Source organism: Pyxicephalus adspersus, chromosome 12 (genome assembly GCF_032062135.1).
Source record: "Pyxicephalus adspersus chromosome 12, UCB_Pads_2.0, whole genome shotgun sequence".
Lineage (NCBI taxonomy): Eukaryota > Metazoa > Chordata > Amphibia > Anura > Pyxicephalidae > Pyxicephalus > Pyxicephalus adspersus.
In genome coordinates this window covers 4,035,530-4,051,501 of record NC_092869.1, presented here as the reverse complement: position 1 = coordinate 4,051,501, position 15,972 = coordinate 4,035,530, and the positions used below count along the sequence as shown (strand labels likewise).

The window sequence follows — 15,972 nt, the reverse complement described above, 5'->3', positions numbered from 1 at the left end:
GATGATGGTCTTCAAAAAACCCAGCCATTTAAGAACTTAGAGGTTAAAAGATCATGATGTAAATATACTACAAGATTTCAAGAATTGAAACCCATGTGTATCACGGTTCATTTTCAGAACAAATAAGGGAGCTGTGACCGTGGGGCTGCACATTGAGTCGTCCCAGTTGGTAAGGCCTGAGCCGTCACATAGACTGTCAGGTGACTGTAATGAACAATCCACCAATGTACAGAACTCATGATCCAACTTCATAAGACATTACAGTTACAGAATCTATCACACTCCTAACTTAGATTACAATTTGTCTTTCATGGTTGTTATATTTAAGATTGTATCTTCTGCTGATAATATCCTTGGGTTGTTATGTATTTACCATACTTGGTTCATGGAAAGAACAAATAAGAATGTGGTTTTTCTTGGGACTTTATCTCAACTAACACGATCTGTGTTACATTGTCCTAACGTTTCATCTAGCCACGAGGGCATGGGACACTGGTCCAGCTGATGAAGGTTTTAGACACCTAGCTTTGAAATTATCAGGAGGAAATGTTTAATGACAGTGATGACACAACTGTGGCCACATTAAAGGCCCGTCTTATAATGTCATGGGTATCAGCCACATGGGCAAGTTAGGGTTTTGGGTCTTCAGCCAAAAAAAGCTCATAAAATATTCCCTGATAAAAAAGGCCCCACAGGTGGTCAGATGTCTACATCTAAGAGTCTCCATTAGAACCATAAGTGAGGAGTCATCTGTCCAGCTTTGATTGTGCCCCTGATCCAGAATTAGGCCAAATTGATTGAAAAATGAGTGCATGAAGAAGTGGTCTAAACCCTAGAAAGCTCTTGTTGTCAACCTAGAGCCACATCCATGAGCCACTGAAAATTGGGACAACCATAGCTCTTGTTGTCAACCTTTAGGTTGGTTGTATAGAGCCAAACCCATGGGCCGCATTGGGTGCTGGAATTGGTGCAACCCTAATTCTTGTTTTCAACCTTTAGGGTTGTATTGAACCAAACGCGTGAGCCCCACCGAGCCCTGAAACTGGGGAAGCCAAAGCACTTGTTAACTTTTTGGGCACGTATATAAAGCCAAACCCATAAGCCACAATAGGCCCTGCTTTTGGGGCAGCCATAAGATGGAATTTTCGTTGGTTTACTAACAGTTGGGTCATCGAGACGCTCTTGATGTGGCCATATAATTTGTGTGTAACAATGCATCTTGCACATATGACCAATACAAGTCTGGAAAGGTATTTCCTCTTATGCGATAGGTGGTGGTGACCAGTTCACTTTTATTGTGGGGAATCTAAAGGAGAATCGTTATTGATTGGTGCATTGGAATGGTGAGCCAATTGCCCATATTTCCCAGTGATCCTGCTAAGAAAAGCACTGTGTGGTCAGCATAGTCTATTTTTTTTAAGTTTGCCTGACATTTTTATTATAATAAACTCACTTTGGACTCAATACCTATGGTGTGGCACCCCAGTCCACCTTTATCAAACATAAAAACCTGACGGGGGTCCAATTTTTCGACATTCTAGGGCTTAAAAACCCAAAATCCCTTTGGATACAATTTAACTATATGCTTAGTAATAATACATTATATCCCTTATCCCATTTAAAAGATGGAATAAAAGATAAAGACCGGAAAGCCGGCATATACATCACTGCAGCTTGTTGGCCATGTTAAAAATTAATGCAGTTTTATCGACCAATATAAATTTACGAAACAAGCCAGCAGGATACAAAAGCCACGTACATCCATTTGTCTTGTGAACGTCAAAGCCCATAACATTGCCACTTCTTCCAGCTAAGAGTGGGTTGTATGGATTGGGTTTTATTAATACATCGTCCCATAATGTTCTCCTTCAGCTCGATGAAATATGAGATAGGGAATAGGAATTGAGAGTGGGGAACGTGCAAGCCAACAGACATAAAACTCTTCAAAAACATCCTCACGTTATGAATCAAAGAGCTCACGCGGGGCTCCCGCTGGGTGCAAATGAATGGCTTTTACATGCGTTTTATGATGAAAAGGGCGGCATGTTTTAAGGGTTTTCAGTTTGTATCAAAGTTGTTGGGTCTTGTGGTGCTTTTGAAGACAATGACAAGTCCTCTTCATTGATATTACAATTTTGGTGTTACGTTTAAAGCAAACCTGTCACAAACTCAGGAAGTTCAAAAGGAAAGAAAAAAAACAAAGTGTTATGTCATGGCTTCCGAAGATCCGGAGGTTTGAGCAAACTAAGCTTTCTTTTCAGAAGTGCTCCTCATCTCCTCTGGGGCCTCCTTAATGGTTCTTTAATGTGGTAAGGGAACAACAGAGGGAGCTCGGGAATATTGGGCAGGGGCAGATCTAGAATTTAACAGGAAAAGCTACAACCAGCACATAACTTTGGCCATCTATGGCTATTTGTGCTGATTCTCCCTTTCCAACTGTAAACCCTGATATGCAAGGAATTGCAAGAGGCTGATACCAGGTCAGATATAGGTGCTTGCAATAAAAATTACATTTAGTAATGCATCAATGGATACGGAGCCACATTAATTTAGATCCACTTACCTTGACAGTTGCCCCGATGCTTGATTTGTTCAACCTCTTGCTCAAATCCAGCCCTGTAAATCATAAAACATGACATTAAGAGGATATTGGGGGGCAGGTTGTACAGATATTAGATGAAGGGCACCTTCTCTAACAATAATTCGGGAGCCGATGGCAGCAAGGGGCAATTGAAGGCCAACCCTACCCAAGATGGGAGAGAAGCCAGTTCCTCTCCAACATGTCTCTAGATAGTAAGATATTTCCTAAGCCAAATTAAAAGATGGCTCTTGTTTTACGATAGCTTTCCAATGGAATTAAAAGATATTTGGTGACTTCATTCTCTGTAGGGGACACCTCTGTTATGGCCTTGGGATAGGCAGTGAAGACAAAAGCCACTGCGGGATAAATGAGTCCAGTTGGTGGTAAGCTAGAAAGATATTCCAAAAGTAAGATTCTCCTGAACAAGGCAGGAGGTGTAGTGTCCTCCTAACCTATCAGAAACTGGCATTCAGCTTTAAATTTACCCCTCCACTGTATAATCCACAGACTAAATCATTATGCTTGGAACGGTTATTTATATTTCAGCATTTTTTGGGTACTTAGTGCCTAATTAGACCTTATGGGAAAGCAGCCCCGTTCATTAAAACGCTAATCCATCGTTAGATAAATGAGACTGGAGAGATGGTCAGGCCCCGGGCATAAACTGGCATTTGATGTATTTTTTATTGCCTTTTATTACCTTGGGTCACCCCGGAAGTTGGCGCAGGTCCCCGATTTTAACCACACGCAGTACGGATCTCTGGAGGTCAGGCAGCTCCTGTGGAATGAAACAAATATGGTGAAGGTTGTATAGCGGAGATCCATATGGACAGCTAGAACTCATTCTCAAGGATTTATATGACGTCGTATCTTAAGGGAGATCAACACACACATTGCAATAACACAACCCTGGCATCATATAGATTACCGGGCACCATAAACCTCTTATCATTTCCAGCCAGCCTCCGGTGTAGCTCCATCGTAAATGGCTTTTTATGAAGTGACCTAAATATCCAGGAGCTGAAAGGAATTGATTTCAGTTTGTAGGTATATCCAGGTAATAATATTTCATTTCTAGAATTTAAAGTACAAGCCGACCCCAAATGACGTCCAGGTTGTTCTGTGCACAAATGTTTATTTTTTAAAATAAAACTTGTGCGTCCTATTTTATTATTTATTTGAAACACTGTCCATCCTTCGGAATGAAGCTGTTCGGAGAATTGTTTCAATGGGTTTCAAGCTAATGGAATTGGACAGTTTTAAAGAATGTTAGTTGAGCCTGTAGCCCACCGAACCCCAGCACAGTCACCCATCATTATTATTTTGTGGGAAAACAGCACTGGATGTGAATGAAAACTTCCCTAGATCCACCCAAAGGAACAAATAAGGAGAAAAAATGGACAGAGGGACTCGAATATAAAAGAGGTCTGATTCCTCCAAATCATAGACAGCTGGAAGTATGAAGAGGGACAGACCTTCCAAATCAATGACAGCTGGGCTGTAAAAAAAGGGACAGTTCGTTCAAAAAAGCTGGGAACTATGAAGAGGAACAGTCCTTTCAAATCAAGTACAGATGGGAGCTATGAAGAGGGGCGATTCCTCAAAAACAGAGACTGGTGGTATGAAGAAGCACAGTCCTTCCAAATCATGGAGAGTTTGGAGGTAAGAGGAAGGACAATCCCTCCAAATCAGGGAAAGCTACGAAAGAGGAAGAGGGATAGTCCCTCCAAATCGGGGTCATGTGGAAATTTTGAAGAGGAACAGTCCCTCTAGTCCAGTGTCTACAAATCAAAGACAGATGGGATGTATGAAGAGGAACAGTCCTTCAAAATCAGAGACAGCTGGGAGGTATGACGAGGGACAGTAAATCTAAATCAGAGAAATGTGGGAAATATGAAGAGAGAAAGTACCTCCGAGTTAGTGAAATTTGAAAAGTATGAAGAAGAAGTATGAAGTATGAAGGGAAGTATTAAGAGGGACAGTCCTTCCAAATTAGAGACATTTAGAAGGTATTATGAGGGACAGTCCCTCCAAATCATAGACAGTTGTAAGGTAGGAAGGGAGACAGTCCCTCCAAATAATAGACAGTTGAGAGGTATGAAGATGAACAGTCCTTCCAAAAAAGAGAAAACTGGGAGGTATGAAGAGGAACAGTCCTTCCAAATAAGAGAAAACTGGGAGGTATGACGAGGGACAGTAAATCCAAATCAAAGACAGTTTGGTGGTATGAAGGGCGACAGTCCTTCGAAATCAGTTAAAGCTACGAAATATGAAGAGGAACAGTCCCTCCAAATCGGGGTTATGTGGAAGTATGAAAATGAACAGTTTCTTCAAATCAAAGACAGTTGGGAGGTATGATGAGGGACAGTACATCCAAATCAGGGTCAGATGGAAGGTATGAAGAGGGACAGTCTTTCCAAATGAAGGACCGTTGAGAGGTAGTAAGAGGGGTCCTTCCAAATTAGAGAAAGCTACAAAATATGACAGTCATTTCAAATCAGAGACAGCTGGGAGGTATGACGAGGGACTGTACATCCAAATCAGGGAAAGGTGGGAAATATTAAGAGGGAAAGTCCCTCCAAATTACAGAAATTTGAAAAGTATGAAGAACAGTCCCTTCAAATCAGAGACATTTGGGAAGTATTAAGAGGGACAGTCCTTCCAAATCAGAGACATTTAGAAGGTATTATGAGGGACAGTCCCTCCAAATCATAGACAGTTGTTAGGTAGGAAGGGAGACAGTCCTTCTAAATAAGAGACGATTGTGAGGTACACCCTGTCACCAGGGCCTACAATGGCATCCATAGGTGGCCCTTTAAAAACCCCAAAGCTTCATACAGACAGAAGGTTTCTATCTTTTGATCTTATTTATTGATATGTTACATAAGGAGTCAGGATGTTGCCTACAAATAGTCTTCTTTGTTTCCTCAGATGCAGAAAAACTGTAAAATTGCTTTCTTCGAAAAACCAGTTCATTGCTTATCTGATGTGACTTTCCTAGAATTTTCTTATTTGTCACAATCTGTAATCTTGGAAGGGAGCATAGAAGGCATTCTGTACCCCCCACCCCCATAGCCTCCTAAGATCAGCCGTTCATATTGCAGTCATGTACTTCCCTTTCTGTACACAGCTGCCCCGTAGGCATTACCTTGGCAGCCTACCAGAGAGCAGCAGCCTCGCCAGCATGCCATTGGCACAATCAAGAAAAAGCTTGCTACCCTCTCACGCTTTGTCTCCAATACTCCCCCCCCCCTCCAATACAAAGCTTGGCATGAAAACGCTTCCCTTCCTGCCACCAGACGCCCAGGGGCCACTTCAGATGTTAATGCTCGCCTCTCAATGATGATGACTTTGTGGTAGGGTTAGGAACGCTGGTATGATGACCCGCTCGGGGCAAGGAGGAGGAGGGTGGCAATTCGCAGCGACAGGCCAGCTGGTATTGTTGCACGTCGTGCTATGAACGCACGAACCGTTGTGAAATTTAAGCTGCTTTTGTTCTCCCGAGATCCACGCGATGTGACTTTATTAATGAGATTATTTCCAAGCTGGTTATATTTCCCTTATAATACAAGGGGGTTTATTCAACCGAAAACTGGCACGGAACAATAGATCACAGGCCATTGTGGAAATGAATACACGCTGCTAAAAAGACCTAATCAACCGACTTCTTTTTTTTTTCTTCTTTCTCCTCCTTATCATCAACCCCTCTGACAAATGTTATTATTGCGTATTGTGTGTTTGCTGAATTCCACGCATAGTAAGATTGAGGTCTAACAAGAACGGACCGGCCTTCGGATGGAAGATCGATGTTTACTGCTCCCAATGCTCACAATGGAAGACTATGGACCAATGTCTGCAAATACACTGAAATTGGGTGTGGCAATGGGGGATTGCAATGGCCTGGCCTTGAGTTATTTGTTTTACTTTATTATTATTTTTATGTTTTTGTTTTTTTCTCAATGTTTTATATGTTAGATTGGCAGATAGGGCAGATTAAAAGATATGGAATGGATAGAGGCTGGGCATTCACAGAGATGGGCCAGTTCGTAATATTCTTTAATAGATAGATAGATAGATAGATAGATAGATAGATAGATAGATAGATAGATAGATATGTAATACATAGGGAGATAGATCTCATTTCATTCGGGATAAAATATTTCCAAAGACAGCACAACAGAACCTTTAAATGACTTCATCCTTTTAAAACCTTGGACAGAGCCATCACATACAGGAGTTTTCACTGCATAATCTAAATCAGTTGTGTGTGCAAATGTCAACTGGAGCTACTGAGCTCTGTAAACAATGAGCTTTATCCAATAGAACATTGGAGGTCTGATAACACAGTAAAGGAATAAATCATAAGAGCTGGTTGTTAAAAAGAAGTTTGAAATAAGAGAAATATAGATTCAATGAACAAAATATATTTTTGATTTTTCTTGTAATGTTGTATAAGTTAGAATGTAAAGCATGTGAAAAACAGCCTACAGCTCCAACTAGTGACAAGAAAAAGGATTGCATATCATTATGAAATATTTTGCATTTATTCTTTTTCCTTGGCCATATTAAAAAGTTCATACACAAAATTCAATATATAATCCTTTTTATGTAACAAGTGTAAAATCACCAACGATTATGATATGTGTTCTTTTGATTTACAGGGAGACTGTAAATAATGATAGGAAAACACCCACTGCTGAGAAATCAATAGGAATTCAAATCTCTATTCATTACTTACCGTCTACAGGTTCCGTAAGATTCACAGCGACTCAGTGGAACCCGAATGATGCAGCTGGAGAAAGCAACAAACAAGGCGTGATTTTCACGGTCCACCTGCAGCCCAAAAATCTTCCCATCCTCTGTCTTCACCCCGCACCTAAGCGAGACAACACAAGGCTCTTAGACAGTGGCAGATTTGTGAGATGACATCATTCACATACAAATATATCTTATCGCTGTCGTTTCATGAGGATGAGCTCACCTATCTTGGCTGTACACATTAATCTCTTCTAAGAGAGCCGTCTCTACTGTAGAATTCTCTGTGGTGCCAGTCAGGACCTTCAGCACCTTCCCGTCTTCTGAGCCAAGAAAAAAGACCGTGTAATTGCCATTAGGGCCGGCCGAGGTGTCAGCAGCAATTTGGGTCAATTTGTACCTAGGTTTAAAAATAAAATGTTTAGAATTTGGGAATACAGGATTTATATTTTATCTGTAATGGTAATAATGGTCCTGATTTTTTAACTGAGAAGGTGGACTAATATGTGTTAACCTGGGTGATTCAACAAACGTAGAATTGATCTGGTCCAGGACTGAAAACATTTGCCAACTAATACCAAATGTTTTTTTATAAATCCATTCTAGGTTTGCTGGACCACCCAGGTTCTCCCATGATAAACTATCTTCTCCAGTCTTGGAGAGTTTTAATAAATCAGACTGCATTTTTTAGAAGGTGGATGAATAATGTGTGGGGTGGCCACAAGACTAGAAAGCCTTCTGACCTTCTTGAATAATAAATACCATAGGTTACCCCAGGGCTGGACCCTATATATGCTCAACTCAGGAAACAATCAATATTTCAGTTATTGAAACTTGATTGGAATGCCACCACTACTAGCTTTGGATGGCTCAATGGGGCACCAAGCTCATCTTACTCATCTTGATTGCTGAGTCTGTAGATATTTATGCCTGGGTAGGGTAAACTTGTGGACACTTAACCATCACATCTGAAATATGAAACTGTTGGCCACCCCATTCCAAACCATAGGCGTTACTATGCAGTTGCCCCTTGCAGTTATAATTGGTCTTTACTACGTCTTCTCCACTCTTCGGGGAAAGGCTTCTACAGGATTTTAAGAAAATGTCTGTGGAAATTTCTGTCCAATTGTAAGGTCAGGTACTGGAGTTGGATGGAAAGACCTGGCTCACAGTTGGCTTTCCAGTTCAACTCAATGATGTTCTGTAGGGTTTTCTTCAAACCAAACTGGTCAAACCATGTATTTATGAAGTTGGCTTTTAAAAACATAATGCTAAAGAAATAATGGTCCTTCCTGAAAGTTGGATGTGCACAATTGTCTAAAATGTCTAAAAAATCTAAAATAGGATGTTGCATTTTCAATACCCATCATCGCAAACCCCTGACCTCAATCATTTGGTAATGGGTGTATATGAGTATGCCATATGAGTAAGTGGGATGGTGAGGTGTTCACAACCCGTTGGGCATAAGTGGCATCAGCTATTCAAGTATATTGTTTTTTATTGTTTCGTTTCATGCATTGATATTATTATTTACACAAAACAGGTCTTTATTCATTTCATCCCAAAGGTGTTTAGTAGGGTTGAGGTACAGGACACTCAAATTCCTTCACACCAAACTGGTCCAACCATGTCCTTGTAGACATGTCCATGTGCATGTAAACTAGGGTTTAACCACAGTCATGATAGAACAGAAAATGAACTTCACTTAATTGTGGGTAGGAAGAGCACAGTTTTGTACAATGGGTCTGATCTATTAATGCTCCCCAAGACTGGAGAAGGTAGACTATCACTGTAGAACCTGTGATTCAGCAAACCAAGAAGGGATCTGGTCCACAACCCTTCATCTATACCTTATATGAAGTCTGGAATGAATCTTACCTGAAGACATATGGGCAACCTAGTTCCATAAAATATTGCTTAATTTTAATATTAACATCAGATTTAGGTATTGAATATAAAGTGAATGGGTCTCTAGCCAATTCCTAAGGGATGGAGAGTGAAAGTGGGGTGGGGGTCTCAATAAGGACACACAAAACAATTATACATTTGGAAAGAGCAGTTACTAGTTACACCATGGTCAAAATCATGGTCACAATCTATGATCTATGGCTGAACGGCTCAATGCTATTGTTCCCCATGAAGGTTCTATAATAAAGGTATGTTGTGCTTTACTTAGAAAACTTTTTGAATATGGTAACAAAAAGACTGGAACATTACTCTTCATCACAGTCTACAGGGCTGTCAGATCAAGGCATTTCATAATACACTTAAAGTAAAGTCTTGCTTTGTTTGTCAACATATAAAGTAGTAACAAGCTCCCAAGGGCCAAATTTTGAGAGCTCATTAGCATTTTGCTTATGACAAGTTATCAAGCACAGTAAAAAAATATCAGGGTCATATATCTTGAATCATTTATCCTTGTCAAACCCATTGCTAATTGTATGTAGGCAATGAACCTATGCTTATGTGCTGCCAATTGGTCATGGCAAACATTTTTACCATTGACTTTAAAGAACTGAGTGTTTTGCCCTCCTACCTGCTTGTTGTCTTTGTGAACCATGGTGTCTCCGTTATAGAAGGAACAGCCTCATCCAGAAGAGGGAAGGATTTGATAAAGGAGAGGGTCTCATCTGGGAATTCACTGGAGGCTTTGTAGGATGCGGCGCTGCCAAACCCTGCACAGCAACCAGGCCTGGAAGTGGAAGAGAGGGGTTCAGCGCTGTTCATGGACCTCCATTGCTTTTGAAATGTGGTAACATTACAAGCCTTTTACCTGGGCACTGGGACCTTATCTTCTGGAATTGGGGTCCAAGCTGACTCGGTGGTCTTCTGCTCTTTGAACTTTCCATTGAAGACTTTCTCGATGTCATCCATATAGAAGGCGCAGACTCCTGAGCCAGTGATGCTGGGGCAAACAAGAAGGTAGAGTTTCATTAAGATCATAATCAAAAGAAAAAGACAGATTGATGGAACATTGGAAACCAAGATACACTAAGAATAAATAAGTTGTATATGACATTGAAGAAGATGATTATTAGTTCACTGGATGGCCAAAAGATGGTGGATACCCCACCTCACACATACTTTAAGAATGTGGACAACCCACCAAATGATAAGGTCCATGTATCAAAGACATTTTAGATGCATTGGTCACCTGACATAAATTCTTGACCTCACAATTGCTCTTTAGGTTAAATGGGCATAATGTTCCCAAAGACAAATCTCAAGTTTGCATAGGGTTGGGCACGGGGGCCACTTTATATTAACGGGCAATGTTAGAGAATGGGATATCTATTAAGGTCATAGGTGTGATGGTCAGGTGTCCTCAAACTTTCAGCCATACTGCCCGACCACCATATGCCTTTTAGGATACTTTTTATATACTTCTTTTGTTTTCTTTAAAACACAAGTGCATATTCTAGTAATATATAGTTTAGTTCTTGCAGTAAAATCATTTCCCTCTGGGTCACTTTATTTTATGAGAAGACATTTGTCTAACCATAAAAAAACATTGATACATATGGTCCTACATCAGCTAACGGACATTTTGCCTGCATCCCAGAAGCCTCTTGGATAAAGTTGGCTTCTTGCGGCTGCATTTACTTTCTTAGGTTGTGTCGTAATATATTACCTTCCATTACCTGCGGTTTTCCTTTATAATTTATGATTTATTTTCTCCTGTCTTTATTACATTTTTTTTCTAGCAGCAAGGAGATGGCCGTAAATCTTTTTGGAACTCTTTTAGCATCTCAATTTCTGTTTCACGGCCCTACTGGGCATCACCGTTGCAGGTTGGCTTGACTTACGTAAGGCACTAATAGTAATGCCTCGTAATATCATCATTTTTTTTTTTCCCTGAGTCCGTCATATTTTGTCAAGCAATTATTAGCGGTTTCCATTCCATTAATTTCCCCCTACACTTGTCTGGTTTTTCGAAGGGAATTTCATGGCACTTTAGGGAATATCGTTGTGCAGATAATAGCAGGAAGGTAGAAGAGGAAGAGAGCGAGAGAGAGGGCAAAGGCTCGGCTGATTAGCATTTAGTACTGATAAGGCAGCTTCTCATATAATGCAATTTGAGACTCTAGAATAATTAACAAACCAGGTTTGCATGTTAATGAATGGAGATTAGGAAGTGAGATACTTGAAATTTTTTAATAGACAATAATGTGACTATGGACATTGGGAGATCGCACAATATCGGCGAAACTGTAGTAACAAATTAAGATAAATTAAAGTACATTGTGTTACTCTGACAAATGGTGGGTTTTTGACCGTTTATGTCAGCACCAACATGAACAGCTCCTACTGTGATCCAATGGACTCTGATGTACCTTATTCTTATTCTGAACCAGGGTTCCATGGAACCCCAACTTTACTGTAGAGGTCCCTTGATCTATGGCCAGTTGATCTCCCAGTTGATGATGGCTTTATTGTTTTGGGGCCAATGCCATCTGCAAGAGCCATCTTCATGACTCCAAGGATCTTTATTGTTATCCATAAAGGTGGCATTCCAGTCACAGCTGAAAGGGGGGGGGGGATGTTTTCCACTATTAGTCACTGATTTTTGGTCTTAGTAAACCTTTCCCAACCTTGAAATAGGAAACTGTATTATGGGAATTGTATTGCACATATGAAAGGTTCATGTTGTTTTAAAGATGTCTACCCCAGCCAAAAATGTTTGCAAATCCTAGGTTAGAAAATTTGGCACGATTAGTCCGTGTCTTATGTAGCTGGTCTCTTTTGAGTTCTGGATGTAATCTTTTACCTAAAGTTTCCATAATTCTAAAGGAAATTGAATGGAATTGCTTTGAATAAATCCTCAAACTAAATTTGAAGAACTCTAAGACCACAGCACCTCAATAAGAGCCTCAAACCCATACCAATCTTGGCTTTGCCATTTACACTGCCTCACCTGTTGGCCTGGGTGCTGAACACTCCAATTACTGCTGGCCGGTTGTTGATGGTGAGGATGTCGCTCATGGACTGGAGGACGTCAAAGTAGAAGAAGGAGTCTCCAGGAACAGAGCAGTTGAGTCGAGCCTTCAGGAAGGAGGTCCAGTACTTCTCCAGGACTCGAGGTGAGCCACCCATGTCGTTTTTGCATACTCTGGCTACCCGAGAGAAGGTTACCTGGGCAACAATAAAACCACTTTAAAAATGGAACGGATATAGATTTCCTAATCAGACTGTAATTGGGCAATCAAGCTGATTCTATCTTACACTTCTTGAGCAGGATGTCAATCATATTCCCTGATTTACAGTTGATTACCAGAGGAGGTATATACATAAAAAAAAAAAAGTTAAAGCCTGTACCCGGGGAGCGTATTGATGTAGGGGAGGGCACATATGACCGGGTGTGCAGGAGAGGCGGACCCAAAAGACAAAGTAAAGGAGGAGAAGCTGGGTGGCAAGGGTGGGGCATAGGAGTTGATAAATGGAGGAAGCAAAGAAGAAGGGTCTGTCTGGTAGTAGGTATGGAACAGTTGCCCTACTTCCAGCCCCATTGATAGAGTTTGGACCTTGTCCTTGGGGGCAGCATGGGTGGGGATCTTTCGCAGTGGTAGGAGGACCTGTCTTAGGTGTAGCTCTTCCCGAGGTAGTAGTGAAAATGATGCAGAAGTTCACTGAGCAGAGGGTCTGCCAGATTGGTTGCGTTCCCGAGTTGGGGACTGTGTGCCTGGGAGCAGGAGGATCAAAGGGGTGGACCTAAATGGGATATGGATGATTAAGGTAACGCCCCTGAGGACCCTCAATCAGAAAAGGGGATTTGTAGAGTTAGGGTTTTATGGGATGTATATTGAAATTGTTGTAAAATGTTTTAGGTGACAAAGGAGTTGTTGTATTTAATAAACGTCCGAAGTGGCTATTTTCTTCCAAACAAGTTGTCTGAGATTCATTACTGTTGATCAAGTAAGGAGGGGGTGGAAGAAAGAAGAGGGGGAGGTGATATCAATGCTGCCAGGTCATGGAACATCAACAATAATATGGAAGTAAAACTATACTCTGTAACATTAGCTTAAACTTCACTTCTATTTGAGGGTTTGGGAACCGACTTGGTTAAATTTTGAAAATAGACCAGCTCTCATATAATAAATATCATTGTAGAAAATGGAAATCATCAAAAGACCGGTACACTTTACCAGCCCTGTCTTTGGGCCTGGAGCCATGGAGGGAAAATGTTTTCCCAGTAATAGGCCCAGATCGTGCGGAAGGATCATCCGGACAATAAGCGTCTCAAATACAAAGAGACAGGCAGACGTGGAAGAAAAATGCAGCAAATTGGCAACAATACGGAGAAACCTGAAACTAACTGGATTGTCAAAGCAAAACGTTTATAGGTCAGGGGAGAGGTGAAATGCTACACAGAACCGCATTATTGCAGGAGATGAATGGGGGAGGTTATTTTGGCCCAGGAAAGGTGAGAATACTGCCCTTCCATGCAGCGTGAGGAGGTATTCATGGCTCATTCAATATTTGGGGGGTCTAAGTTTAAACTGTGAGAAAATTGCCACAGCACATGAAGGCAAGACTAAGAGGAGATACAATTCTTCGACTCCCCTGCAGAATGAATCAGATCCTTTCCATATTCTGCAGCCCTGACGAAGGGAGAGTTTCTCTTTTACCCGAAATATGTTGGGTTTTTATTATTAGTGCTAAATAGTCTTATTTTTGGGATTCTCCACTTTGGCACTCTTTCTTTGTCTACGGGTAACTTATTTCCACCCCTCACCCTGAATGGGTACCAAAAAAAAAAAGCCCAACACTGATTGGCTACTCTTTATGGTCTACTACGACTCACTAAACGTTCAATTGTTTCCTTGTGCTGCTTCCACCTCCCTCCCATTGAGATCCTTTGCATGATTCCATGTCAGATTCAGCTACTTACACTGTTTAAAAACCGTTATATGATATTAAATGAACGCATTGAGCCTTTTATATCCGCCTTGTTTTTTGGCTTTTAATATATTTATCCTACTCCCGAGGGAAGATGTGCTATGCAAATAAGCCAATAGCATTTATACGTTCTGGGAAATCTAATTTGCTTGTTGGGCTGAGTGACAGCGCCAATTGTACAACGAACCAATCACGGGGAGTAATATAGATTGCGAAGGCGAAGCGGCCGCCCACGTCCCTTGAAAGGACGCGGGGCAATTAATCCAGCAGGCCGTGTCTCTGGCTGATAATGAAGACGGTTTATCAGATCCGGAACAGCCGCTTCTGCTCATTTCCCTGTTAACTGGCTGGGCGCAGATAGCCAAGCTGCCCTTTGCTGCCCGGGAGATGATTGGATAAGCCTCGTCTTTGGGATGCTTTGACAATTATCAGCGGCGTACAGGCGCGGTGGCAGCACAGGCGAAGTACTAATTTTCTTGTAATGCTGGTAAGGGGATGGAGCAGAGGTGGAGGAGAGATAACAGAGCGATTCTCTGAACGGATTGCTGGTGGGGGGGGGACCTGTGTGGCATCATTGCTCGTGTCCTCATCATTTCCAACACTTTGGCCGCACGGTAAAGCTGAGCCAATGGTTCAATGAGCAAAGGGACATCTAAACGTGGTTATCTGCATCACCGGTGTTTAATCTCGTACCCCCAGTCTTAAAAATTGTACAGGGTAATTGGTGGATGGCATCTCGTGTGCTGAGTCCTTGGTAAATATTATGAAAGACTGATGAGACTGGTGGAGACTACTATATAATACAAGTACCAATGGTGGCTTTATATACAAGGCAGAGGCCACTGGTGGCTTTAATAAAATGCAGGGGCCTACTAGTGCTATGGACTAGTCAAAATGCCATGTAACATGATGTCAATATATAAGTACATGATAATACAAGAGACCACTGGTAACTGTTATACAATAAAAGGAGCCACTGGTACCCACTATACAATGTAGGGACCACTGGTAACCAGCATACAATGTAGAGACCACTGGTAACCACCAAAATACACAACAAAGACCACTAGTACATACTACACAATTTAGAGGCCACTGGTTCTCACTATATAATGTGGAGACCACTGACAACAACCATACAAAACAAAGACCACTGGTACCCACAAACAATGTAGATTTTACTGGTGTAGAGGCCACTGGTTCTCACTATTAAATGTTCGAGACCACTGACTCCCACTAGATAATACAGACACCACTTGTTTCTATATATTGCAGAGACCAATGGTACCTTCTATACAAAGAGAGACCACTGATACCCACTATGCAATACAAACACTAAACAGACCACTGGTACCCTTAATACAATGTAGAGACCACTAATACCTACTCTATATAGCAAGGACCTGTGGTACTCATTATAAAATGGTCAGACAGGTACTAACTATACAATACAAAGGCCAATAGTACTCACTATACAATGAAGAGGCCATCAATGGCTATTATATGGAAACGTACCTTGCCCAGGGTGGTGTACTCCATTGAGATCTCCCGGTAGAAGAAATACACATAGTTCCCATACTCCACGGCATGGATAAAATGGGGCTCTGGAATAGAATCACAAAAGTAATTAATAACACACAAAAAAACTCATCATTAGTGGCAGAGAAAGTCCTTTATATTATTTATTAGTATTATTTATTTTCATGTAGTTCTAATACACATGGAAGTTGCACATATCT

At 41.2% G+C, this 15,972-nt stretch overlaps 1 protein-coding gene across 3 annotated transcripts in view; it reads right to left on the bottom strand.

Annotated features, from left to right (window-relative positions):
• Nucleotides 1-15,972, bottom strand: part of SEMA6C (semaphorin 6C) — a 130,960-nt gene that overhangs the window by 14,339 nt on the left and 100,649 nt on the right. For all 3 annotated transcript variants that reach the window (XM_072428611.1, XM_072428613.1, XM_072428612.1), the window contains exons 10-17: nucleotides 15,749-15,837; nucleotides 12,252-12,469; nucleotides 10,110-10,241; nucleotides 9,873-10,028; nucleotides 7,563-7,736; nucleotides 7,320-7,457; nucleotides 3,282-3,359; nucleotides 2,564-2,616 (exon numbers count right to left, since the gene is read on the bottom strand). In XM_072428611.1, coding sequence (XP_072284712.1) covers nucleotides 2,564-2,616; nucleotides 3,282-3,359; nucleotides 7,320-7,457; nucleotides 7,563-7,736; nucleotides 9,873-10,028; nucleotides 10,110-10,241; nucleotides 12,252-12,469; nucleotides 15,749-15,837 — 1,038 coding nt within the window. The remainder of the gene's footprint in view (nucleotides 1-2,563; nucleotides 2,617-3,281; nucleotides 3,360-7,319; nucleotides 7,458-7,562; nucleotides 7,737-9,872; nucleotides 10,029-10,109; nucleotides 10,242-12,251; nucleotides 12,470-15,748; nucleotides 15,838-15,972) is intronic.